The following is a 25,047-nucleotide window of genomic DNA, read 5'->3' on the forward strand; positions in this document are numbered from 1 at the left end:
ACTTTATACACAGCCCGGCGGTGATAGGACGAGGGTGGCTGGCTTCAAACTAACAGAGGGGAGGTTTAAGTGAGGAAATCCTCCACTCAGAATCAGCCCAGCCGCCGGGCCCGCCTAGCCGGGCACCTTCCGCCTCTCTCGGCCGTCCCCTCGCGTCACGGGAAGCGGGCGGCGCTCATTTCGAAGCGGGAAGGCCGGAATGGATGGCGGGACGGCGGAGGTGGGCGGCGGGCTGGCGGCTGGGAGCCGGCAGGGAGCGGGCTGTGGGAGGGAGCGGGCGGCTGTTGCCCGATGCCCGCTCACGGCTGTCTGTGTGCCCGCAGGCGGTGAGCGGCCCGGGTCGGGCCAGCTTCCCGTTCCCCTACACGCCGTACCGCATCCAGGAGCAGTTCATGGCAGCGCTGTACGCTGCGCTGGAGGCCGGGCGGGTCGGGATCTTCGAGAGCCCCACGGGCACGGTGAGCAGCGCGGGTGGCGGGGTGACGGGGTTTGACACCGTGCCGGGGCCGCTTGCAGCGTGGTGCTCAGAGCGGTGCTTGGGGAGGGGGAGCAGGGCAGGCCGGGCTCATTCCCTGCACAAACACAGAATCTGGGGGCCTGTTCCAAGGTGTGTTAGCTACGTCTGTGGTGCCAGTTTTGGAACTGTGGGGACAAAACACAGGAAGAGGTGCCACTTGCAGGGTCATAAAGTGCGACATCGGTATCTCTGTGCATGGCCTTGGTCTGGTCCCACTCAGCTGGAACCACCGCCAGGTGCCTCTCCTGTGTGGAGGAGCTGGTTACAGCAGTGACACCGTGTGTGGCTTGTCCTCTTTGTTTCCAATACCAGGGAAAGTCACTGAGCCTCATCTGCGGGGCCCTCTCCTGGCTTCGAGACTTTGAGGAGAAGAAGCAGCAGGAGGAGGCACGGCTTCTGGCTCCAGAGGGCAGCAGGCAGGAAGAGAAGCAGCCCCTGGTTTCTGGTGGGCCGATGTGTCCAAACAGCAGGGATGCATCTGGGGAACCGGACTGGATCACGGCGTTTGTGCAGAAGAAAGAAGAGCAGGATTTGGTGCACAGACTGAAGGTTGAGAAATGCTCATGTGAGGAAGGGTGTGAGGGGCAAGAATGGGTGACATCATGGGTGGTGACTTGGTGGTCATCACCTTTGACAGGACTCTGTGCCACTTAAGAGCGATGAGGGATTCCTGTGTAAGTTGCATAAAGTAGCAACATTCATAGGCATGTAAGGACAAAGGGACTCTTGACAGTTTTGTTTCAAAGTTGGATTGTTTTTATTTTATTTTATTTTCTATTCCTGGGTAAAAGGAAGGTAATTATGCCTGTTCTATAGGACTAGATAGACTTCATCCTTCTATCATTTTCCCTTCGTTTCAGGAAGAGCAGGTCAAGAGGAAAAAGCGAGAAGAACGTCTTGAGAAAATTCGCCATAATGTACAGTTAAAATATGCAGCGAAGAGGAAGGTGAGTTGGCCTGCAGAGGTTAGAATCACAGTATCATAGAATTGTACAATGACTTGAGTTGCAAGGAACCTCAAAGACCATTTAGTTCCAACTCCTTGCCATGGGTAGGGCTGCAACCCAGCATCTCAGCTGCCCAGGGCCCCCTCCAGCCTGGTTCTGAACACCTTCAGAGATAAGGCACCCACAGCTTCTCTGGGCAGCCCATGGCAGTGCCTCACTGCCCTCTCAATGTAAAACTTCCCCCTGATGTCTAATCTAACTCTCCCCTCCTTTAGTTTAAAACCATTTACTTTAAAACCCCCTTTAGTTTAAAACCTTCAGTTTAACCTCCCCTCTTTTAATTTAAAACCTTTAGTTTGAAACCATTTTACTTTGTCTTAATAATCTCAAGTGTTGGTCATATTTTCTTGTACGTGTGACTTGTCTCTATATTGTCCAGCCCCCCGTATTTGGGGAGCTCTTTGCACTGGATTGCTGAATTGGCTCTCTGAAATTTTTTATTAGGTTATCTTTTTAATGTACAAATGTACAGGAAAAGCAACTTGTGCTTAGAGAATTTTCTGTGGCAACATGTGTGTGTGGATTAAAAGAATGTCTGTTCTGATGGTTCATTTGCTTTTAAGTGTTAATATTTGGGGTTTTTGGAAAGCTCTTTCTTACATGAGCATGTGTGGACACTGTACTTCTGGAATAAAACATGTAGAACTGGGATTAAATTTAAGAACAGAAAATCCCCCCAAAAGTGAGGTCAGGCTTTGGTTGTACTTTGCTCACCAGTGTACTTGTTTACCTTCATAGACACTGTCTCCCACAGTATTCTACTGGGGAAGCTGGCAGCCCGTGGCTTGGACAGGTACATTGTTTGCTGGGTAAAGAACTGGCTGGAGGGCCAGGCCCAGAGAGCAGTGGCGAATGAAGTTAAATCTAGCTGGCAGCCAGTCACAAGTGGTGTTCCCCAGGGGTCAGTACTGTTTAATGTCCTTACTGATGATCTGAATGAGAGGATTGAGTGCACCCTCAGTAAGTTTGCATATGACACCAAGTTGGGAGAGACTGTTGGATGTGCCTGAGGGTAGGAAGGCTCTACAGAGGAATCTGGACAGGCTAGATCACTGGGTTGTGGCCAATTGCATGAGCTTCAATCAGGCTAAGTTTCAGGTCTTGCACTTCAGTCACAACAACTCCATGCAATGCTACAGGCTTGGGGCAAAGTGGCTGGAAAGCTGCATGGAGGAAAAGGATCTGGAGGTGTGAGTTGACACTGAGCTGAACATGAGCCAGCAGTGTGCCCAGGTGTCCAACAAGGCCAACAGCATCCTAACTTGGATGAGAAAATAGTGCAGCCAGCAGGAGCAGGGAGGTGATTGTCCCTCTGCACTGAGCTCTGGTGAGGCAGCACCTCGTGTGCTATGTTCAGTTTTGGGCCCTTCACTACATTAAAGACATTGAGGTGCTGGAGTGTGTCTGACGAAGGTGAAGGATCTGGAGCACAGGTCTTATGGGAGGCAGCAGAGGGAACTGCGATTGTTCAGCCTGGAGAAGAAGAGGATCAGGGGAGACCTTATCACTCCCTATGACCTGAAGGGAGGCTGTGGTGTCTTAGGGGTCGGCCTTTTCTTCCAGGTAACAGCGATAGGTTGAGAGGGAATGGCCTCAAGTTGCACTAGGGGAGGCTGAGGTTGGGTACTAAGAAACATTTCTTAGAAAGAGTGTGATGCAATGGCACGGGCTGCCTAGGCAGGTGGTGGAGTCACTGTTCCTGGAGGTGTTCAAGAAATGTGCGGATGTGGCACTAAGGGAGTAAGCATGGTGCTGTTGGGTTGGGGTTGGACTGGACGATCTTAGAGATCTTTTCCAACCTTAATGATTCTGTAATTCTGTGTAAATATAATTGTATTGTTCGGAAGTGTCTCTTTTCTACACACAGAAAGTTGACATGTATTTTTCTGCCATTTAATTGAGTGATCTGCCTCCAATAACCTTAACTTGAAGAGCTTTTTGATGGTATGATTTAATTTTCCCAGAAATACCCACTTCAAGTCCCTAAACAGGCACTTATAAGGCAGCCAGGCGTTTGTGTACTCCATCTCAAGTGCTGTGTCAACTCCTGACAAAAGGATGTAGCATAAATATCAAAGGTTCAGAGGTGAATGGTGAATTGAAACACTATAGAACAAAGAACTTCTTTCTCTTAAAGGAGAATGAAAAGCATGGGAAATGAGAAACATGATATAAAGGACAAAGGCAAATTTCAGAAACACTATACAGACTTGGAAAAGCAGCTATTTCAGGTACCCCTGTAAACTGCCTTTGTTTATCATGCCGCAGTGATGGAATGCTCATTGAAGTTAGAACATACCGTCTTCAGACTGAAGAAGTTTTCTTTGTCAGAACAGAAAATTAAAAAAAAAACTATTCTTCAACAGTTTGATAGAATTTGTGCAGAGGGATAGACCTGTGCTAGAATAAGGACCACATGACAGGGGTAAAAACAAGAACAAGAGAAAACCTGTGCTCTATATTCTAAAACAGGTATTGAGTTTTATTGTAGCCTTAGGTTAACTGTGGATTATTTGATTGTGTCCTTATGCGTTTGCTTGGTTGTTGGTTTTTTTATTTACACAGTTTCTTTCTGAGGCAGTCATTTTTATAGGCTAATTTAAGCAACTAATCCTGGATTATAGGCATATGGTCACTTCAGGAGTTAGGTGTTTAGAAGGTCCTTTGCACAGAAGGCTTTTATGTGGGCAAGTCTTTGGTTGCTGCTGTCACTTACACTGCATGGTGCTGAATTGCTTCAAGCAGTCATGGTGCATTTGCTTGTCCTGCTGGAGATGCACACAGCAGTCCCTCCTCTTTGCTATGGGGAAGGGACTGAGCTGTCCTCTGAACTGCTGGTGGCATAAAATGATGCAAGTGCTGCTTCCCTGTGTGAGAAATAATGAGATGAGGTGCTCCTTTCAGAGATCTGAGGAGGATGAGATGAAGCACCTTCTTCAGCTCAGCAAAGAGATTCTGTCAGAGGGAGCTGGAGCAGCTGTCCCAGAGCAACTGGATCACAATGAGGAGGAGCTGATTCTTGCTGAATATGAGAGTGACGAGGAAAAGAAAGTGGCATCTGGGTAAGGACAGGAGTTGAGGGGGTTCTAATGTCCTATTATCATTTTTGGCTTGCCTTAATTGAAGGGATTTCAGCTGTTCAGCAGTGACTGCTTTCTTGAGCATCTTATGCTGCTGGATATATAGGTGGCTCTGACTTGTACACACCTGGAGTTTCTCCCCCATTGAAGCTGTGCTGATTGGTTGGTAGGTTGTTTTTTTCATTAGGATTTTTTTTTTTTTTTTGCTTTTTGCTTTTTTTGGTTGTTTTTTTTCCACTCACTGTTGTCAGCCTCAAGTGTCTTCCGAGGAAGCATGTCTTTCTTAAAATGCATGACAACCTCCTGCCTTTTTCCATGTCTGTTTCCCAGAGAGTGCCTCTGGATGCTGGGTGAATGCCTTGAGATGAACTTTGCATTAGAAAAGCAAAATGCTCCTCGGGGCATCAAAGGAAGCTATCAGTTCTGCAGATTAGCAATGGCATCATTTGATATTCTGAAGGGAGAGAAGGTCACATTTCTGAAGACTGAGCTACAGCACGAAAACCAAGTGCACACTTTTCTCCAACGTACAACTGTTCTTTTGGCGTTATGCAGAAAGCCAGGAGCCAGAGTTTTCAGCATGAAAAGTCAAATACATCTAAAATACAAATTTACTAATTAGTATCTAGACAGATTCTCCTGCCTTAAAATCGCAAAGCATTTAAGCTACGTATAAATGATGCTGTTACTAAGCATTAAACTGCTTTTGCCTTTGAGAAATTGTATGGCAGCTAAATATCTTCCTGAAACTTTTTCTTCTTCATGCAGCAGCTTGAGGGTGGTAAATTGTCTCTAAGGGGAATGCTTTATAAAAATAAATAAATAAGCACACCAAAGGATAGTTAGCTCTGATTAGTTTATGCCTGGGGCTTAGAAAACACCAGATTTTTAATTTATTTTTTTTAAAGATGCTTCTTGAAGTTGCTAAAGACACAACACTACAGACACTTTTCTTTTAAAGAGCAAAGCTTGGCATGATTGTGCCCACCTGTAGTATTCTTAGAAAGTCATTTTTTCTTTTACGTCCTGATGACACAAGCAGCTCCCTTGAGGTAGAGCATCCTTTGTTTCTAACTCCCAGTGACTATCTGCTGAAAGGAAACTCTTTGGGCTTTGTCTTTCCTTAGGCTGGAGGAAGATGATGATGATGATTTGGAAGAAGAGCATGTGACAAAGGTGAGATGAGGAGGGTAATTTGTGCCACCTGATAGAATAGTGTGAGAGAATTATGGCTTCCTTGCACCCTTCCCAGGGTAATGCAGTATGGAAGGATTTAAGAAGTGGTATCCATGGACTGCCAAGTTTGTTGATAACAGCAACCAGTTCTGCTGCTCTCATCTCCTTCTGGGTTTTACTGGCTGCCTAAGCAGTTTGCTCTGCTAACATCGCTGAAATTTTTCTGTGGCTTGCTGCAAGAAGCACATATTCATCACTCTACAACAATGAGCCCCAGTTATTATAAAGCCTTGGAAAATTCAATGGAAACGAAGGACAAATGCACAGCAGAAAGTAAAGATAAGGCTGTTGGCCTTGGCAGTTGCATTGTGACATTTCAGCATATGCCTTGCTTTGTGTTTTGAAGGCTTGAGCAAGATTAATGTTGCTGAGGTGCTTGGCAGCCTCCCTGCAGGATTGGTTGTAGAATAGGAGGTTGGCTTCCATATTCTTCTCATCTTTCTTCGGTCTTCCTCATTGCAGATTTACTACTGCAGCCGCACTCACTCCCAATTGTCTCAGTTTGTGCATGAAGTGCAGAAAAGTCCTTTTGGCAAAAACACGCGTTTGGTCTCCTTGGGATCCAGGCAGGTATGTGGTATGGTCAGAAAGGACCCAGAGTGTGTGTTCATTCAGTATGAAGGACTTTGCTAGGAGGTGTGTGGATGCAACACATCTGAAGGCATCTCAGGGACTGAGGTGAGTCTTCTATTGGAGAAGCTATTTATGTGTTGTGATATAGATCTTGTGCAATGTACCTTTTTCTGTGAGCTGTTTGGCCGTTTGCCCTTTGATGTAAATGCAAAAGTCTGTTTTCCCTCTTCTGATGTGGAAGATTACAGATGCCTGAGTCACTGGGAAGGCACTCTTTTAGATATTAATTCTGCTAGCATTTCTTTAGAAGTTGTGTAGCAGTGAGCCATCTGAGGACACCTTTCTTCATTTTCTATCCTTACTGATTTCTTTTGGGGTTTTGAGTATGCTTATTGCAGCAGCTACACTGCCTGACTTCTGGTTTGGAATCTGGCCTGGGACTGCTTTAAATAAATCTATTTTACAGCAAAGAGTGCACACTGAGCACTCTTCGACCTGCTGTCCCCTCTCTTTGCATGTCTAAGAACCTGTGTGTGAATGAGGAGGTGCGCCGCTTGGGGGCTCTGCAGCTCATCAATGACCGCTGCACGGAGATGCAAAAGAACAAACATGGTATGAACACTTCAGCACGGGGAAGCAATGGCGGATAAAGTTGGTGGGGGTGAGAGGCTGCAGGCAGTGCTCTCTGCCAGTCGGTTCTAGGAAGAGAGCGGTAGGAGTCTGAAAAGGGTAAGCTGGGGGAGCAGAGCTAGAGATCCTTAGTGCTTTTACCTTTTGTACTCCAGGTTAGCACACCAAGATCTGTATGTATTTGCTGAATGTATTTGCATTGGTCAGGACTTGTGCAATAGAAGAATGCTTGTCTTTGTAACTTACTGCTAGAAATGTGGGGAAATGTCACATGAGTAAATCTAACCAGCAAGAGCAGTGTCCACAGTGAGGGTGGAAATGTCACTGTTTTAATACTCCTTCAATAGATGATGGGTCAAATACTCATGACAAAGCCTGCTTTGAAGTTCAGAAGGTACCATTACCAGGGTACAAAGTAGTGAGTTTAGGTTTTTCAGTGGTACTCATGGCTTGCTTTTGATTTCTGCTGTCAGAAAAGAAGAGTGATGCAGAAGTTGAAGGCAAGAAGAGACGTGTGAGTCGCACTGTGTGCCCATTTTATTCCTATGAACAAATGCAGTTTCTCCGTGATGAAGTTCTAGTGGAAGTGAAGGATATTGAGCAGTTGGTGACTTTGGGAAAGGAGACCAAAGCCTGCCCCTATTATGGGAGTCGATACGCTATTCCTGCTGCTCAGGTAAGGTGTGGACACTGCTTAGGGAATCAGTGCCAGGATCTCTAAGAATAAACCAATTACTAAAGCAAACCAGCACTTTGTTGCACAATGTTTTTGGAGTCTGTAAAGAGGTTGTGTTTCTGTCAGGTTTAGTTTTGCTGAAAAAGAAAAGGAAAGTGAGAGTATCTCTTTCGAGCTAGTAGGGAGGCTGTAAGTTTTTGTGTCAGTTTTGGGTCAAAGCATTCTGAAATACTTGAAATGTTCAGTAATGAGGTGATACAGGCACATGGCTGTAGTCTTAGGATTTGCCAGTGCTCTTCCTTGCTTGGTTCTCTGTCAAAAGACACGCTTTCAGTCCTTAGAAGGAGATTAGGAAGGTAGCTTGCTGTTGCACTTCTAGGCTGCTCTTACAGTAATTATTTTGGGGTCAAACTAGTTCAGGAATCAGTATGCACAATCATTTTCCCTCAACTTACCTCTCAAGCACGTTCTTCTGTCTCTCTTGCTACTTCTCCCATAATAAGAATGAGTAACTTGATGGAATGCTGCAAGGCCATCTGATGTGGGCTTATTATGAGCTGCTGGTGAGAGCTCTAAATCCATCCGGATGAGAGCTGGAATCAGAGCAGCGTGTGCTTCCCCTGTAGCTGGTGGTGCTGCCCTATCAGATGCTCTTGCATGAGGCCACCAGGAACGCTGCAGGGATCATCCTGAAGGACCAGGTTGTAATCATCGACGAGGCCCACAACCTCATAGACACCATCACCTGTATCCATAGTGCGGAGGTCAGTGGCTCTCAGGTGAGTCATGGCCTGGCCTGTTAACCATGGGTGAGCACCCTTTCTCGACTCCTCTATAATACCAGCTCTGCTTTTTGTTCTTGTAGCTGTGCTGTGCCCACTCCCAGCTGCTGCAGTACATGGAGCGATACAGGTGAGGATCTCGGAGAAGAGTGTAACAGCAGCAGGCAGCGTGGATGCTGTGGCTTGTCTCACGTCTGCAGGGCCTTTCTTGCTTTTTCCCAGAGGAAGGTTATTTGCATTAATACTTCTGCAGATGAAAAGCCACTTGCATCATTATCTCCGTCTAGAACCCATCTAAGTCAGACTCCTGGGGCTGGTATTAAGCAGTGAGAAAGGGGATACCCTGAGGATTCTGGCTTTTCCTTACACTCTGTTTCTTTCCCAATCTCTCTCTAATCATTCCTGCTTTGTGATGCAGAGTTATGAAAGCTCCAGTCTTTCATCTCCTGGATCTTAACCTTTTGTGGGCTGACTGGCATTATAGAAGAGGCAGGAAGCTCTGAGGAGGAGGAAGCTCTGTGTTTTTTGACTGTAACCAAATCTCACATCTTGTCATACCTGCAATGTCTGATTATTGTGCTCAGTGCTAATCACTGAATTTGCACAATGTTATCACGGCAGAGACATGGGGATCACTGCCACTGTAATTTGTGTGTGAGGATAAAGGTGTCTGTAGGAACAGCCAAGTGCTTGGGCTGCATGGGTGAATGCTTGGGGGTGGCTGTCAGTAGGGTGTTCAGAGCCCTGTCACAGACAGGGAGTATGAGCAAATATCTTATGTAGGGCACAGCTGATGGCTTGTTCAAGGTTATCAGGAAGCCTTTGTGAAGCCTGGAAGTAGGGCCAAGTGCCATGTAGCAGAATCTGCTTCCTAACTGCTTCTTCACGGTTCCCCAGCGTGTAGATCTTCTCTACTGCTGTCTGGTTCTTTTCTGCCCCAAATTAAGGGGAGTTCAGTTACTTGTCTCTGCAGCTTAGGAAGCTGTGTGTTAGTCCTTGAAGATGTTTTGGAGCCTAATACCTTCTTTTTTTTTTTCCACAGTAAACGTTTGAAGGCAAAGAACTTGATGTACATTAAGCAGATCCTGTATTTGCTGGAGCGGTTTGTAGTCATGCTGGGAGGTAAGCAAGCCATTTCTTTCTCTGTGGATGCTTAGAAACTCAGAGGCATCTGGTCTTTCTTCGGAGCACTGTCCCTCCTGCTCCTGAAAGGTTGTGAGGAGTTGCTGCTCATGTTTGATGCCGGTTTTATCATTTCTCAGCCTGTTTTATAACATGAGGATATGGTGTCTGCCTGAACCCCTCTCTTTTTTCATTAGCTGAGGAACAGAGGGTGATGCTGTAAGTTGGTAGGAGCAGTTCCCCTCTTCCTGTGTGATTTTCAGATCTGATTTGAATGGGGAGGTTGTGTGGTCCAAAGTGAGGAATACAGCAAGTGTTACAGTAATCAGCACTGCACAAAAGCTGCACAGAATAATCTTGCTGTCATCTGGTGGCAAGACCTCTGCCTGTGGCAGGCATGCCTCTGCAGAGTGATTTTATTTTTTTTCTTCTTTTCTTGAAAGGTGCCTTTCCTTTCTGAGATTTTTAAATTTACTGGCATTTGTGTGGCTCCTCTCCTGTAACACACTATCTTCTATACATCAGTGTGCCTTAAGGAGAGCCCACCATAACCTCTTACACAGGGAAAAAGCAGCTTGTTGGTGCAGGAGCATGTTGGTGCTCTGTGCCCTTCTCTTAGATGAGTACTTCTGTCCCTGCCTGTCTTCCCTTCCCTACACTGGGCTCAATGCTTTCATTAGCCTGCAGCCTGAGTACAGCTTCATGATTGAGGCTGCAAAGTGAATTGTGAGGTGGGTGTTAAACACTGGCACATAAAGCACAGGGAATGGCAGCAATTAATACTGTTCTGTCTGTCAGGGTCTGAGCACGGAACTGTCCTCAGATTTTCCCCTCATCCCAATCACCTGTCAGCCTGTGCACCTCCCGGTGCTGCACCGAAGAAGGGTGAGGGATGCACTGCAGTCCCTGTCCCTTCATCTTTGCAGCATGATAACTGTGTGAGCATTTGTATGCACCTGCCCTACCTGCTGCCTCCTGCTACAGAAGGAATGTATGTGGCATTTCTTAGGATGCAGCAGCACATTTGTCCTACAGTGTGGGTCTATCCTGCAAGGGAAAGAAAAACTGAGTGGAAACTGTCATTTTCTCTGCATAGCTGCTTCTTCCAGATGTGAAGTTGATTCTTGATTCTTTGGAGGCTTTTTTTTGTACTTACGCTGTGCTTTCGGCTCAGTTGTTTGCTTAAGTTCCTTGTTTAACGTTAAGACAGACTCATAGTAAGCCTTCCTTTAATTGTTTTCATATTTTACAGGAAATGTGAACCAAAATCCTAGCTGCCAGGCAGTTTCCCGAACAGGTAAAACTGTAGCAACCACCTGAGGTAGCACCACTGGGCAGGGACATGGATGTGGGCAGTAAGGGGCTGCACCTGATAAGGCCCAGCAGCTGATAAGTTGTTTGTTTGTTTCCTTTTGTCTTTTTCTTTTAGGGACAGAGCTGAAATCCATCAATGACTTCCTATTTCAGAGCCAGATTGACAATATCAACCTCTTCAAGGTAAGCACAAGTGTCTTCTGTAGGGTGCAGCTCATAGCTTATTCAAGGTTATCAGGAAGCCATTGTGAGAGCTGGAAGTAGTGTCAAGTGCCATATGGCAGTATCTACTTTCTAGCAGCCTGCCCATGCTTCGCTGTTATACAGAACTCTTCTGCTACTATCTGGTTAGCAGTGCATTAAAGCTGGATGGGTGATGTTGGGGCAGAGAAAAACAAGCAATTAAATGCATCTGAGTGCAGATGCTGTCTGAAGGCAAAGCCGAACTGTAAAGGTTAAGGGTAAAGAAACACTACTACTCCAGTAACCTAACCCATCCCTCAAATCTCCAAACATAGTGCTTTAACCAAAGAGATTCCCACTCTAGAAGCAGTGTCTTTGTAATGAATTGTCTCACAAAGAACTGTCCACCACTCCCCAAGAGAACAGCAAGCACAGCAAGTGATATCCCTGCAAGGTACAGAGTGAGGGCAACAGGATGGGAGGCAGGATGCTGAGCACCGGTTATTTTTGCTGTCTTTTTCCAACAGGTGCAGCGTTACTGTGAGAAGAGCCTCATCAGTAGGAAGGTACTGGTCCTGCATCTTTATGGTCAACAACATTCAATAACTTGTTTGGTTTTGATTTGATGGATGGGAAAAATAATGGGATTTTGCTGATAGATTTTTACTGGGCTGATTTGTGAACACCTGCCAAGGAACCTTATCTCTAACAGGCCAGAAAACCTGTTTCTATCTTATCTGTTTTGTGCTGCTGGTAGTCTTAGTCTTTCTGGCTTTTGCTTGGCAGCTTTTTGGATTTGTGGAGCGATATGGCAATCCTGCCCCAGCTGTGAAGACCAACAAGGAGAACCAGAAGCTGGCTGGTTTGCAGAACTTTCTTATGACTCTCCAGCAGGGATCTTATAAGGAGGGTAAGTTCAGGCATCCTCCACTTGTGCATTTGTGAACAAAGTGAGGACATGGAATGTGCATCTGCATGGGGGAAGAAGAGGTCAGAACCAACGAATGAGAGACTACAGGAGGTGTACTGCAGAGATGTTTTTAATATATCTGACTGATGACTTTGGCAATTATACATTTGATTAGATCTCCTGAGGTCCCTACCAAGTGGAGTGACGTGATTGTGTTTATACTGAATGCACTTAAGCTTTGCACTTTTGGACCTGCTGGCTCTGCAACCTCAGCTATCATGGGTAACTGTTTAGTGGTGCCAGCTACAAAACTAGATCGCTTTTTTTTGTTGTTGTTAGCAATGATATGGAACTTGGATATTGTGTTCCATCTGTATTTAGCACTCAGAACTGTCTTTAGAAGTGTAGCCTGCTCTGCATGCCTCTCTCTCTCTCTTCTGGCCATCAGGCCCTCTCCAGAGCCCTCCTGTGGAGGCTGACAATGACCAGCTCCGAGCTGCCTCTCCTCTGATGCACATCGAGGGATTTCTCTCAGCCCTCACGAATGCAAATGAAGATGGTCGAGTCATTCTCAATAGGCAAGGTATTGGAATAGGAGAGCTGGTGAGAGGAGACGTGACTTACAAACAGGCTGTTTCACGGGCAGGAGGGAGGTGACTGTGAGCCTAAAGTCCTACCAGAATGCACCTGTGCAGCCTTGGTTGAGGCTGGCAGGCTCAGGTTGTGCAAGGACTCTCACGATTCCAAAGGAATTCTTAACAAGGGCACTGGGGCTAGGGCTTGCAGATCTCAGCTCCCGTTTTGGATGTTGGTTTTTATCATGGTCTTTTATCTAGTGTGCCTCTTCACATCTCCAGGAAGATTAGGAAATAAAAAGTAAATTTGAGGTTGTCATTATCCATTGCTCCCATGGCAGCATTGAATAAGCAGGTCCTTATTTTGAGTGGTGGGGATCTGCCAGAGTGTCCACGGCAAGAGGGAATATCTCCTGTATCCCTATTTGTCACCTCACAATGTTCACAATACTGCCTCTCTTTTTTTTCCAGGCACTATTGGTCAGAGCAGCCTCAAATTCCTCTTGCTGAATCCAGCTGTTCACTTTGCCAAGGTGGTGAAAGAATGTCGTGCTGTAATCATTGCTGGGGGCACCATGCAGCCGGTGAGGGAATAAGAACATCTCTGGTGTTATCTACAAAGAGCCAGGGAAAGATAAGAGCTTAGTCCCACTGGGACATGTTCTTCTCACTTCCTATGTTGTTTGTGGGAAAAGACTTCTGCTATGCCTCCTCCATTCCTGTTTTTGGGTAGGAATGTCCTGAAATCTTCTCTTTGCTCTTGTGAAGACAAGGGATGGAAGTTGTGAAGTGCAGGACCTTGGAGAAGCAGTGGCCTTTTTTTTGGAAGGCCTCCGCTCCAACTTTGAACCCTTCTGTCTGCAACTCGGAGAGTGGATATAGCTGTAGTCCACGATGTGGATTGTACAGTGCTTGGGAGCCCTGGTAGTGGACTTTTGGGCCTGGGGAGGTCTGAAATTGGAGCATGATGGGTGAAGAGAGTTCTATATAGGGAACTTGACCCACACAGGAGGGCCACAGCAAGACTCAGGAGCATGGGCGCTAAAAGGCACTTCACCGGCATTTCATGCTGCCTGATCTGCTTGGGCCAGCTTGAGGTTTTGCTCCTGAGCACTTGGCTTAGCCTGAGCAGAAGATAGCAAGGCAGGGGCACAGAAGGTCTCACAAGCCTGGGAGCAGAGTATGGCTGCTGGCTGAGCATTCTCATCCACTCAGTTTTCACATCATGGAGAAAGCTCATCTCCTTTCCTTGCTGGCAGCCCCCCTTACTGAGCTCGTCAGCTCTCTGAATACTGATGCTCAAGGAGCAGTACCAGGGCTGTTGCTGCAGTGCCCCTGGGACTTCACCTCTCTCTGGCCTGTGGTCCACAGGTGGCTGATTTCCGAGAGCAGCTGCTATCCTGTGCTGGTGTGGATCCTGCACGCATCGTGGAGTTCTCTTGTGGTAAGTGTGCTGCGGGAAAAGGGAGGGGTCATAATCTGTGTTGGACTATCTGCCATCGGTGCTGTTTTGTCAGCACTCTAAGCAACGTAGTATCTTTTCTAGAAATTATGGCAACAGACCCTAGGGGTGCTTGTTCTCTCCCACTGAGCTCCTCAGTGCTCTTGGCTGGCAACAGTAGGTAGCACCTTGCCTTCTTCCCAACAGCTTGAGGAGCAGAGGCCAGAGCAGCTGAGTGCCTAGTCAGACAAACACAAGCCTGTGTCACTGCACGCAGGTGATGCTCTTCAGCTAGCAGTGTTGGTGCACAGGGCAGCTGTGTTGACTCTCACTACTTTTTTTTGTCTCCAGGACACGTGATCCCTCCAGAAAACATTTTACCCATAGTCCTTTGCAGTGGTCCTTCCAACCAGCAGCTGGAGTTCACCTACCAGACAAGAGACCTGCCCCAGATGGTCAGTCTTCCTTTGTTCCCTTCTGAAGTGTCTCTTCTTTTTTTGGTTCACTTGCCTATGTTTCATAGTACTTTCTGAAAGGTGTGATGATCAAAGGCCATGGGAGGGACAATACGTGGGATTTGGGGCTGGTGTGTTGCCAGGTAATTGGGAAAGAGGAGCCTGGTGCTGAGCTGCCTGCTCAGAAGAACCTCTTGGAGGCAAGGAAGACTAGCAGCTGTTTGACTGTACTGAGATCCTGCATTTGTGTGCTGGACACCACAAAGAGGTCTGACTGCATCCCACATTGGAGGACTCTGTCAGTGAAGCAGGGAAGCCCTGCAGAGTGCAGCCCTAACTACAGGGATGGTATCAGACATTTCTGCACTTCTCCCTTCCTTTGTTCAGTCAGCACCCAGCACAAAATGCTGGGTCTGCTCTGAATCCCACCAGATGTGCTAGCTAGCTCTCCACACCTCTTCTAGTATGAGACATTTCCATCCACTGGGACAACAGACACAGACCCTCCTGAGTGACCACTGCTCCACACTGGCAATGGAAACTGAATTAGGAGGAGAAGCCAAGCAGTGAACAGCTTTTTGGCAATGCCCAGCTCCCTTAGCAGCACTCAGGCCTCACCTATTTCCCACATTTTTCCTTCACCAATGCATGTCATAGGGAAGGTGTGATCCTGGGATCGTGCACAGAATTGGAGTGGCATTAGCTGGAGCTCCTTTCAGCTGCAATATGCTCTTGTCTCTCTCTTGCAGATGGATGAGACAGGCCGAATCCTCTGCAACCTGTGCAATGTGGTCCCAGGGGGTGTGGTGTGCTTCTTCCCCTCCTATGACTATGAGAAGCAGGTGTATGCACACTGGGAGAAAACAGGGCTGCTCACCCGCTTGGCAACTAAGAAGAAGGTAATTGTGCAGCCAGGGGCAGTTGGTACTGCAAATAGGAGCTTCAAAAGTCAAACAATTATCTATGCATTACAGGCCTCTCCCTGAGTTGTTCTCATACTCTGCACAGCAGAGCAGAGCGGATGTTTATCTAGCCAATCCCTCCAGTAATGAATAAATGATACTTCCCGGGCGGCTGATCACGGAGCTGGGATCTAAATTAGATTAAATGCAGCTATAGATTCTTTAAGCACGCAGTCTGTAGTGGCCATGGGGGGAGATAGTATTCACTTTCTGTAGCCAGTGAGCTTGTTTCCTTGCAGCTGGGGAGCTGTTTGAGTTGAGCTGCTACAGGGAATTGTTTTTTCCCAGGCTCAGCTGCTTGTCCCTTGACCACAGACCAGCATGGCCAAGGGGCAGACAGAACTAGCCTGCAATTCGCAGGACAAATGTTTTTAGTATTTTTCTGGTAGAAGTGTAAAGCTGAGAACTGAAAGACGAGCAGTGGTGACTGCTTTTGGAAGAGCAATGAGAAACATTAAATAGGGAAATCACTACAGATATGAAATCTGTACAAGTATTGTCCCAGGTACTTGAAGGTTGGGTACTGCTGAAGCTCAGGCAGTCTGGCTGTCCTAGAGGGAGAGGCAGGGACTTTGGTCATGTGCCAGGAAAAAAGAAAAGAGAATGACAGATACCTTGTTACGTGATTTCTCTTTTATCAAAAGCTAATAACTTACCACATGTGTTAGCAGAGCACAGTATTTCACAGCCTTGGTGCAGGCATTCTGGCATGTGGATCTGCTTGTAGGTTTTTGTGGTGAAAACACCACGCTTCATCTTCTCCACGTGTTTGCACAGCTGTCATTCAAAATGTCTTTCAGGTGCGTTCTGTGGGAGTCCGTATGGTTTGCCTGGCATCTCCAAGGGCTCACACCGCAGTCGTGCTGCTTGCTCTGCCTTTCAGCTGATCTGTTCTTGTTTGGCCTTTGCAGTCTCCAGCAAATTGGATATGCGTTAGCAAAGCAATTTGGTAGCAGTGCAGAGAGTGTGACTTTCAGCTGCCTACACACAAGATCATATCATAGAAGAGGAAGGTTAAAGTCTTTCCTGAGGTGGCTGTGGTGAGATCACACTGAGATTCTATTTAAATTACAGAGAAAAAATTAATTTAAGTCAGAGGATTAAATAGCTACTGTTTAATGAATTAAATAGATTTGGCTTACGTTTGTAATTGCCAGTTACTTTTCTACTGAAAGACTGCCTCTGGCTGGTAAAATGCTCACAGCACTCCTTGGTAACCAAAAGAAAACGCATCCTGCCGGTTCTTTACTGTCGCAGAAAAGATAGATGTTGCATTTCTTGTTTACCAGAACAATAAGTTGTGATTTAAGCCAAGGTGCAGCACCTTTTAAGATCCAGGCTCAATGAATTGCAAGGGCTTTCAGTAACTTGTTAGTTTATAATTCCATTAGGGATGCTGGAATAACACAAAGAAATATTACTCTATGCAAAGAAAACTAATATATTTCCTGGGCAAAGGAACCATTACATGGAATTAACTGGTAATTCAAATTAATTGGTCCAATCGCTGTCCTCCAAGACCTTGCAGCTGGAGGGTCTCTCCAGCCTGCTACGCCTCTATCTGGAAGAAGGGCATGTGCTTTCCAGCCTTTCATCTCTCAGATGACTTCTGACTTCTTGTAGCATCAGACAAATCTGCCTAAGCTGAAAGGGAATGTTGGAGGGCAGGAGAAGCTGCTGCTCCCTTCAGAGCCCGGCTGAGAAGTGCTGTAATGAACATGCCCTGCTTTTCCAGCGGTAGAGGGAAAAGGTGCTGGTTAAGTGGTTTTCTTACAGTTAACTTGCCCTTTCCTGGTCTTAGTTCCACGTGCTGTTTAATGGCAAGTGAATAAAATGATCTGTTTTGTTGTTGCTTCCTGACGCTGCAACTGATGCACTGTGTGACAGATCTTTCAGGAGCCTAAGAAAGCCAACCAGGTGGAGCAGGTGCTGGTGGAGTATGCCAAGTGCATAAAGGTGAGTGGAGCTGGCAGGGTGGTGGGAGTGAATCATCTCATCTGTGGATGGGAGCGCTGGTAAAGAGGGCATTGCAGCTGTTAGCTGGGAAAGAGGTCTGTAGTCCAGGTGTGTGTTTCTGAAGCACAGAAATCTTCTGTGCTCTGGTCTAAGTTGTTGGTCCCTCTCTCACAGCGGTGCAGTCAGGCTGGAGGCCAGATGACGGGGGCCTTGCTGCTTTCTGTAGTTGGAGGCAAAATGAGTGAAGGGATCAACTTCTCGGATGACCTGGGAAGGTAAGGTGGCTGCTCCTTTTGAGGTGAGCATTTGGCTTGTAGTGCAGTGACTCCGAGCAGGATGGACATATCGGTACTTGCATAGATAGAAAGTCTGGGGATCAGGTGGCTTGGGCTGATGCTTGAGCCAATGGGACAGAGTCTGCAGGTAATGTAAAACTCACTTGTCCAGTGTACTTTTCATGTGAGTAATGCAGTTAGGCTTGCTGTGCTAGATAATTCCTTGTTCTGGCACCCTGAATCCCTCTGCAGCTTCCAGTTCAGAGTGTGCTTGTCAGAGTACTGTGTTTTACTGCTGCCTTTGGTCTTCAAGGCTGGCTGTCTTTCAGGGGTACAGTGACCTCTAATTTATCAGTCTGTTGGCAAAGTGCTTTAGGATGAGACATAAAGAATAATGCGGTCCTCCCTCACCCCTTGCAGGTGTGTGATTATGGTGGGAATGCCTTACCCCAACATTAAATCTCCAGAGCTTCAAGAGAAAATGACTTGGCTTGATAAAACAATGGTAACAGACACTTACACCTCTGCTTTTTTCACCTCTGATTTTTACTACTAACTTCCCTCCTGGCACCCGAGTTCCACTGTTGCCTTCAAAGACTCCTTTTTCCTTTGAGCTTTTCCATGTTTCTCAGACTGTGGTAATGGGAGCACAGCCATCCCCATACTGCATTTGTACAGTAAGACCTATGCACAGGGGTCAGTGGAGAGAAGCAGCACTAGGGCTTCCTGAGAAAGTGAGTTCCAAGGAGAACCAAGTCCCTTCATAGCAGAGGAGGTGTCAAGGTGGTAGAAGGTGTATGCCAGGCTCACTTCTCCTGGTGTACTTGTTCTTACTGCCCACTCAAGATGCTGTTCCTGAGCAGCAAGGGACAAGTGCTCTGCTTTCAAAGGGGCCTTAGGCTGGCTGTGACTGCTCAAAATCATTTTCTAAAGCTGTAGTTTTTCTTCTGTCTGTCCCTGCATTCAGCTTGGGATCTGTGTGGATACCCACTCATTCTGCCAGGATAAAAGTATTTGTTTACCTCACTTCTTCATTAAGACTCTCCCTAATTTGATTAACAGCCTCGTGTTCACTCTGACCTATTTCTCCTTTCTAGCCAAGAGCTGCTAGCCATGCACCTAGCAGAATGCTGATTGAAAACCTGTGCATGAAGGCAGTAAACCAGTCAATAGGTAATTCATCCTTCCTTGAACAGGCTGGGGGATACAAAATGTGACTGCATCAAAGCAGGGTGGGGAAAAAGAAAGCAGAACCAATCATTCTGAGTACAGATGATGCATATGAGCTTACTTGCCTGGGAACAAACAGCTCAGTAATGCAGTTTAACACAGCTGCACACTCTGTACAGGAAGAGCCATCCGCCACCAGAAGGACTTTGCAAGCATCCTGCTCCTGGACCACAGGTACTCACGCCCTGCCATCCTTAACAAGCTGCCACAGTGGATCAGGGAGAGAACCCAGGTCAAGCCTGCCTTTGGATCAGCCTTTGCAGAGTTAAGAAAGGTCAGAACTTTTTTCTCACGTACTGCTGCAGAAATTGTTTCCTGCTGTATTCACTTGTACTTTCTTCAAACCTTCAGTTTGATGCTTTAGTGTTAGTTATCTGGTTTCATGTGTTCCTAGTTCCACCGAGGGAAATCAGACTGATGCAGACCAGAGAAGCGGGCTGTAGGTCAACTCTGTGATCCACACCTTTTGAAGAACACCCAAAGCAATGCAGGTTCCTGTTTTTCTGTTCCAAGCAGTTTGTTAATCTCCTCTCTACCCCCTTTGTTTGTTGTTCAGTATGAGCACTTGGCCTTCATCACCACAGCCAGGAGGGAAACCAGTTGCAGGACCGACACTGGTGAAGGTAGCAGGAGGCTACTATTTGTTTACAGATGTTAAGATTTTATTTAAGTCTATTAAATATTTTCAACCCAGACACTTATGTGTGGGGATCATGATTATTTTGTTTGAACACACTGGGTTTGCCACATCAATGGCTGACTTCAGGGGGTCTGACGACCAAAGTTAACAATTCTTGTGGAATTTTTAGCTGTTACTTTTAAGGTAACAGGCCATTAGTTTGTACTGTGTTGGAATTACACAGTGAGACAGGTAAGATGTGGGTTAGTTTTTTATCTCATTCTTTCTACCTTGCTTCAAGTTGGTACCAGATTGAAGGACTGAGTCATTCTTTCAAGGGGAATAATGATACAGCCATAACACAGCACACCACTTCTCCTTTGATCACTTTTAATCATAGGATCACTCTGTGCTTTTATCTGCATACAGTCTTTTTTTGAACTTACAGTAACTTTCTGTGGAAAACGGTCAAACTTTTTTGGTGCAGTTTCCTAGAGGTTCTTTTCTGCGTTCTGGGCTGGAGGGTAATTGACAACAGCGATGGCTGTGTAATCCCACAGCCATTCTCAGCTCTTTCTGTCATCACAAACAAGGCTGGTCAAAAAGGTTGTTTTGTCTCCTTGCTGTAACTGGAGCTACCTCTTAAGGCTCTTTTCAGTGAAGAAAGCATTTAAATTTAGACATGGAACTGGTACCTGCTCCCTGTATGTAAATTGGCCACACAGGGGAAAACACAGCTGCTTTTGACAAACTTCTCTTCCGAGTCCCCTGCCCCTTCTGTGAGCACAGAACTCCCACTCTGGCTAAGCTCTGCCTGAAACTCACTGAAATCAGCAGCTGGAGTAGGGGGCTTGTAGACAGCTGGTGCCCTACTGCCCTGTGGGTGGTGGTGTAAGGTTAGCACCAGTTTGAGCTGAGAGTAGACAGATGGGCTTTCCCTTAAGCTACCCTTTATTGAGCACGTTTCCCTCCTTTACCAGAGTGAAGGCTGCAAGGACCTCCTTCCTTGAGCTTTATTGCAATTTTTCAGAAAGCAACAGCCAAAGAATTGTCATAAGGCAGGGATAGAAAGAAACCATCAAGTACAGAGGCACCAGTAATTAGACTTTTCCATGAAGAGTCAGACAGACTCTCCCACTTTCATTCACTCACCACTATCCAGCTTCATTGTCAAGGACTCAGAACTTGGAACATCTAAACAAACATGAGTTTCAGCAAGCACACAGCAGAGACAAATGAGGCAAGGACTGTTTGCCAGGAATGTTCCTGCAGTCATCACCAGTCACATTAGGCAAGACCAAGGGCCCTTTAAATCAGGAACAATACTTGTTCTGATCCTCTGAGTGCAAGCTGCCCTACTACCCTCCAGCTAAGGCAGTATTTATTGAGTCATTGTGAGCTGCAGCAGGATTTGAGCTGGATTGTAGTATTTGGGGTGGAGACCAGCAGACAGCAGCAGAAAAACCCTCACTGGTAACAATTTGGTTGTGGTTAATTCCTGCTGCTCCTCTTCCAGAAGAAATGACAGAATGCCCTCCCATGCCAGAGCCCACCTTCTGTAGATCCTTCCAGACTGGTGACTCAAAGGTGCATAGTTCAAGAGTCCTGGGATTCATGCTGATGCACAACTGCTACCATCTATGACTCCCAATCATCCTCATCCTCTTCACCCGTGGGCTGCTGTGGGGGTGGGAGGGGTGGTATCGAGTCTGATATACGAGCAAAGGCACCAGCAGGACTGCCAGGAGCATCGGGATTTCCTGAGGCTCCCGGCCCTTTCCCTGAAATACCTGGGAGGGAAGGAAAAGCTCCAGTGAGTGGCACGTGGTGCCTAGAGAACACGAAGCTTAGTGAAGGTGAGGTGGAACACATGCCTTATGACACTGTGCCTTCAGCAGCCAGCTGACCCAATCAAGCAGAACTGCAGATGTGCTTAAACGGCACCACAGCTCCCCAGAAGGGCTTGTTTCAGCAAAGTTCCACCTGAGCAGGTCCATGCCCTCCCCTGCCCTCTGTGGGCAACACAGATGCTCTGAGGGTGAGCAAGGAGACCGGCTCACCTGGCACTGATGAGATTCTAACGAATACTGCTGTCTCACCCTCACCCTGCAGAGCCCCTCCCTGGCAGTTTTCAGAGCCCATTATCTGCCTTGGGCACACAATCTCCCTCTGGTGTCTCCAGCTGATCATGAAATGGGAGGTTCCCCAGATATCCCTCTGTAAATGCAATCCCAGCCGTGTCGTGGCACACAGACCTAAGAAGGGGCCTGCCCCTGGTTCTAGGGCTGTGGCTGACAACTGAGGTGCCTGAAAAAGCTCTATCTCCTTCCTAGAGGAATGGAGCAACCCACTCTGTGTGACAGTACCTTTGCGCCTCAGCACCAGCTTGTTGAAGAGGTCTGACATCAGATCTCCACCTTGTCCTGTAGCTCTCACTGAAACAGAGCAAAATACCCAACAGTCATGAGAAGAGTCAGTCTGAGCCTATCAGTAAGGTAAACACATTTTCTTGGAATAGTCTTTTCAGAGTAAGGAAAAATAATATAGTCTTCAGCCTCATATCACATCCGTATCCTCCCTTCCCAATACAGTCCAGTTTCACATCAGGAAGCCAGATGCTGTGGCGTAACAACATTCTCTGGGGCAATTTAAGTGTGGAATTGCTCCAGAAACAAGAAGGCTTGGGCATCTGCAGTCCCATTCTGCCAAATCAACTGTTTCAATACCCTCAGCAGCCATCCAAATCAATGTGTTCAAATCAGCTCAACTCTGTCTCTTTTGGCTCCAGGGATTCCTTTGACTGCCCCTCATGTAGCACCAGTGAACTTCAAAGGATGTCCTAAAACAGAGTGGGTGTCCACCAAGGACATTCATGCTTGCCTGGCAGATGGAGTGTACAGAGTCCACAGAGCACTGTCTAAATGGAAATACTGAGACCTTATGCCAACCTGTAAGGAGAGAACATCTCTCTGTTTTGTGTAGTCCTTGTGCTCCTGGATGCCAGTCTCCCACCAGACCTACACCTCCCCAACCCGAGGCAGAGAGAAAGGAAGACCAGATTTGTATAAGAGCCTCAGCACCTTGTTCTTGTTCCTTTTGCTTCTTCTTCTCCAGCTTCCTCTCCTTGACGCTGCGGAGGTTGGCCTTCCCAATGCCCCCAGCCTGGCGAATGGACTCCAGGAGACTGGCACGCCCAGTTGAGGGGTTCAGCACCTCCTTTGGGGCTCCCTGGACTGAAGCTGCAGGGAAAAGAAGGACATGCATCAGCCCCAAGTACAGCTGCAAGCCCACCTGAATCCCCATAGAAAGTGCTGCTGATGTCCTCCCATCTTCTTTTTGGGACTGACACAGACACTTTCAATCACAGGTTCACACTCAGCTCAACCAGCAAGAGGCCTGCCAGGATGAAACTGAAGGCCTGCAGCCCCACAGGCAGGCAGGAGCAGCTTCCTTCCTCTGCCAAGAGGCCATTCTAGAAGTGCACTGAGGGCATGAGCTGAAGCTAGGGAGTTGAGTTAGATTCTGCTGGTGAAGCAGATGGAGGTGTGCAGCCTTACCTGCAGGCATAGTCTTGCTGCTGTCCTCACTTGCTGTCCGTGCTGGTTCAGAGGGGGCTGTAGGCTGTGGCAGGGGTGGTGGGGGAGGCACAATAGTTGGTGTAACAGGAGGAGGTGGGGGAGGAGGTGGTGGGGGAGGTGGCAAGAGCCCAGGATCCTGAAGGTCTGAAAGATGAAAGAAGTTGCATCTGAACAGTTTCAGAAGACATCAATCTCAGAGCTTCAGCTGAGGGTGTTCCATGCCTCAGCAGCAACTGATACAAGTCCTTCAGCATGCACCATGCATCACAGAGCTTTCACCCTGTGCAGTATCCCTTGCAGCAGATATGACCAAGGCAAGGGCTGTGATTCACTCTGTTCCCCAGCTCCATTCCACTGGGCCTGTCCAGCTCACCCAAAGGATTCCTACCTTGCTGACCTGAGGCCAGTCCCTCCCTGCACACTGCTCTTTTGCCCCTGCAGTCACCTGAGGCGAAGGGCCCGGAGTCTGGCCAGCACTTGAGCAGGCTGCAGCTTTGATTCAGATCCAAATGCACCCTTCTGACCTCTCCACTAAGGGGGTTACTGCCTTGTCTCCACTTTCTTTCAGAGAACCCCTCGCCACTTCATCCTTCACAGGGTCTTTCCTGGTAATGGTGATTGAAAATACCTGCTTGTGAAGGCTCCACTGACTCAGTGCTGAAAGTGGGTAGCTCTGGAATAGCACTGCTTGGAGCAGATGGTGCAATGCCAGGGCCCAGGTCAGCGCTGTACATGAGATCTGCAGCAATGCCAGGTAGGTCTGGCAGGTAGGATGGCACATCGATCTCAGGGACCTGGCCCAGATCTGGCACGTAGAAGTAATTTTCAGCTACCTAAAGGAAACACAAAATAGAAAGACAGTGCAGTGAAGGTACTCGTTTTCCCTTGCAGAAAGCGGGGGCATTGCAGAGAACAGCCTGGGTGGCAGTCAAGGCTGGGCCTTGCTACAGTGCTGGCCCTCAGCTGTCCACACAACTCTGTACTCTTGTTTGCTAAACACAATGCTTTCTTATCCAGTCTGACCTGACAAGCTCTCAGCCTTTCTCCAGCCTCAAACCACACATTCAACCATACACCAATAAAGCCCTAGGTACAGCCACTACAGGGTGTTTGTTACAAGGTCAGTCATGTGGAGGCACCATAGACTGGTGCCCTGCCTGCCTCATGTCCACACCAAGCACCATGCCCCTTTGTTCAGGCTGGTTGGCCTTTTCATTTTCATTAGCAAGTGGCCCTGTCCAGCAGGAACAATGGGGCATGAGCCTTCTCCCAGGCACCTTCCAGCCATGGCACCTCACACTCCTCTACAGGAGTTAGCACAAGGGAGATAAATGATCAAGTGACTTCAAACTCTCTATAACTTTGAGGTCTAGCAGCAAGGTGAATCATGTTACGTGACACTTCTCACACCATCCAGCAAATGACTGAGGAGAGATACCTGCCAAATTTGAGGGCTTCATCTCATCCATTAAGCCCAAATCAGGACTGCAGGCACAAAAATAGGCAAGGTCTTTCTGATAAGCAAGTTACCCTGCAGCCATATGGGGGCATTCCTCTACTGTTCTCCAGCCTACAAAAGCTTTCTCCTCCTCTCAGAAAGCTAGGTACATACTCTTGACTGGGAAGCAACTGCATCCCCTCAGCTACATCTCACCTGCCGGTCCAGCTGTCCCCTTTCAGTGATGGAGAGAGGAGCATCAAAGAGCTTTTCTTCTGTCTCTGTTTCCAGGGCCACGTGGGTTTTGGTCACTGCTCCAGCTAGTGGATCCAGGAAAACATACTTCTTGTATCTAGAGCAGAAGGCAAGCATTTCAGCGAGGCCACCTCAACAGTGTTACTCAGGAGGGACTTGAAGGAGAGCTCCCAACTCGCTCAAGCAGGTGGAACATGCTGGGCCCTCCTTCAATCTCCTTTTAGCCCTTTTTC

General features: G+C 47.4%; 2 protein-coding genes across 6 annotated transcripts in view; one reads left to right on the forward strand and one right to left on the reverse strand.

Moving 5' to 3' along the window:
• Window positions 1–17: 17 nt before the first annotated feature.
• Window positions 18–20,198, forward strand: DDX11 (DEAD/H-box helicase 11). 4 transcript variants are annotated; one of them, XM_031589847.2, is made up of 28 exons: window positions 20–220; window positions 324–458; window positions 830–1,066; window positions 1,378–1,464; window positions 4,429–4,586; window positions 5,732–5,780; window positions 6,303–6,410; window positions 6,938–7,025; window positions 7,517–7,719; window positions 8,346–8,498; window positions 8,585–8,631; window positions 9,544–9,623; window positions 10,876–10,920; window positions 11,053–11,120; window positions 11,648–11,686; window positions 11,907–12,030; window positions 12,479–12,613; window positions 13,077–13,189; window positions 13,977–14,049; window positions 14,398–14,501; window positions 15,251–15,400; window positions 17,351–17,419; window positions 17,594–17,694; window positions 18,115–18,199; window positions 18,792–18,867; window positions 19,044–19,198; window positions 19,319–19,363; window positions 19,481–20,198. In XM_031589847.2, the coding sequence occupies exons 1-27, from the start codon at window positions 200–202 to the stop codon at window positions 19,340–19,342; spliced, it is 2,727 nt and encodes a 908-aa protein (XP_031445707.2). In that variant the 5' UTR covers window positions 20–199; the 3' UTR covers window positions 19,343–19,363; window positions 19,481–20,198. The 4 variants fall into 4 exon arrangements, 2 of the variants coding, with proteins under 2 accessions (XP_090001025.1, XP_031445707.2); XR_016468737.1 differs by lacking the exons at window positions 18,115–18,199; window positions 18,792–18,867; window positions 19,044–19,198; window positions 19,319–19,363; window positions 19,481–20,198 and adding an exon at window positions 16,375–16,503 and having other exon boundaries at window positions 18–220; window positions 17,594–17,663; XR_016468738.1 differs by lacking the exons at window positions 17,594–17,694; window positions 18,115–18,199; window positions 18,792–18,867; ... (1 more) ...; window positions 19,319–19,363; window positions 19,481–20,198 and adding an exon at window positions 16,375–16,494 and having other exon boundaries at window positions 18–220; window positions 17,351–17,409.
• A 3-nt stretch (window positions 20,199–20,201) lies between these two features.
• WASHC1 (WASH complex subunit 1) overlaps window positions 20,202–25,047 on the reverse strand; it is a 40,270-nt gene continuing 35,424 nt past the window's right edge. For both annotated transcript variants that reach the window (XM_031589848.2, XM_090144921.1), the window contains exons 6-11: window positions 24,776–24,911; window positions 23,750–23,954; window positions 23,101–23,265; window positions 22,624–22,782; window positions 21,910–21,978; window positions 20,202–21,333 (exon numbers count right to left, since the gene is read on the reverse strand). In XM_031589848.2, coding sequence (XP_031445708.2) covers window positions 21,182–21,333; window positions 21,910–21,978; window positions 22,624–22,782; window positions 23,101–23,265; window positions 23,750–23,954; window positions 24,776–24,911 — 886 coding nt within the window. In that variant the 3' untranslated portion in view covers window positions 20,202–21,181. The remainder of the gene's footprint in view (window positions 21,334–21,909; window positions 21,979–22,623; window positions 22,783–23,100; window positions 23,266–23,749; window positions 23,955–24,775; window positions 24,912–25,047) is intronic.

The sequence above is a fragment of the Phasianus colchicus genome, chromosome 1 (assembly GCF_987193195.1).
Source record: "Phasianus colchicus chromosome 1, bPhaCol1.hap1.1, whole genome shotgun sequence".
Lineage (NCBI taxonomy): Eukaryota > Metazoa > Chordata > Aves > Galliformes > Phasianidae > Phasianus > Phasianus colchicus.

Excerpts from the sequence above, each read along its gene's own strand:
- DDX11 (XM_031589847.2), top strand. The coding sequence starts at position 200 with ATGGATGGCGGGACGGCGGAG. Across the intron at positions 1,067-1,377 it reads ATTTGGTGCACAGACTGAAG|GAAGAGCAGGTCAAGAGGAA; the intron begins GTTGAGAAATGC and ends CCTTCGTTTCAG. Across the intron at positions 1,465-4,428 it reads AATATGCAGCGAAGAGGAAG|AGATCTGAGGAGGATGAGAT; the intron begins GTGAGTTGGCCT and ends TGCTCCTTTCAG.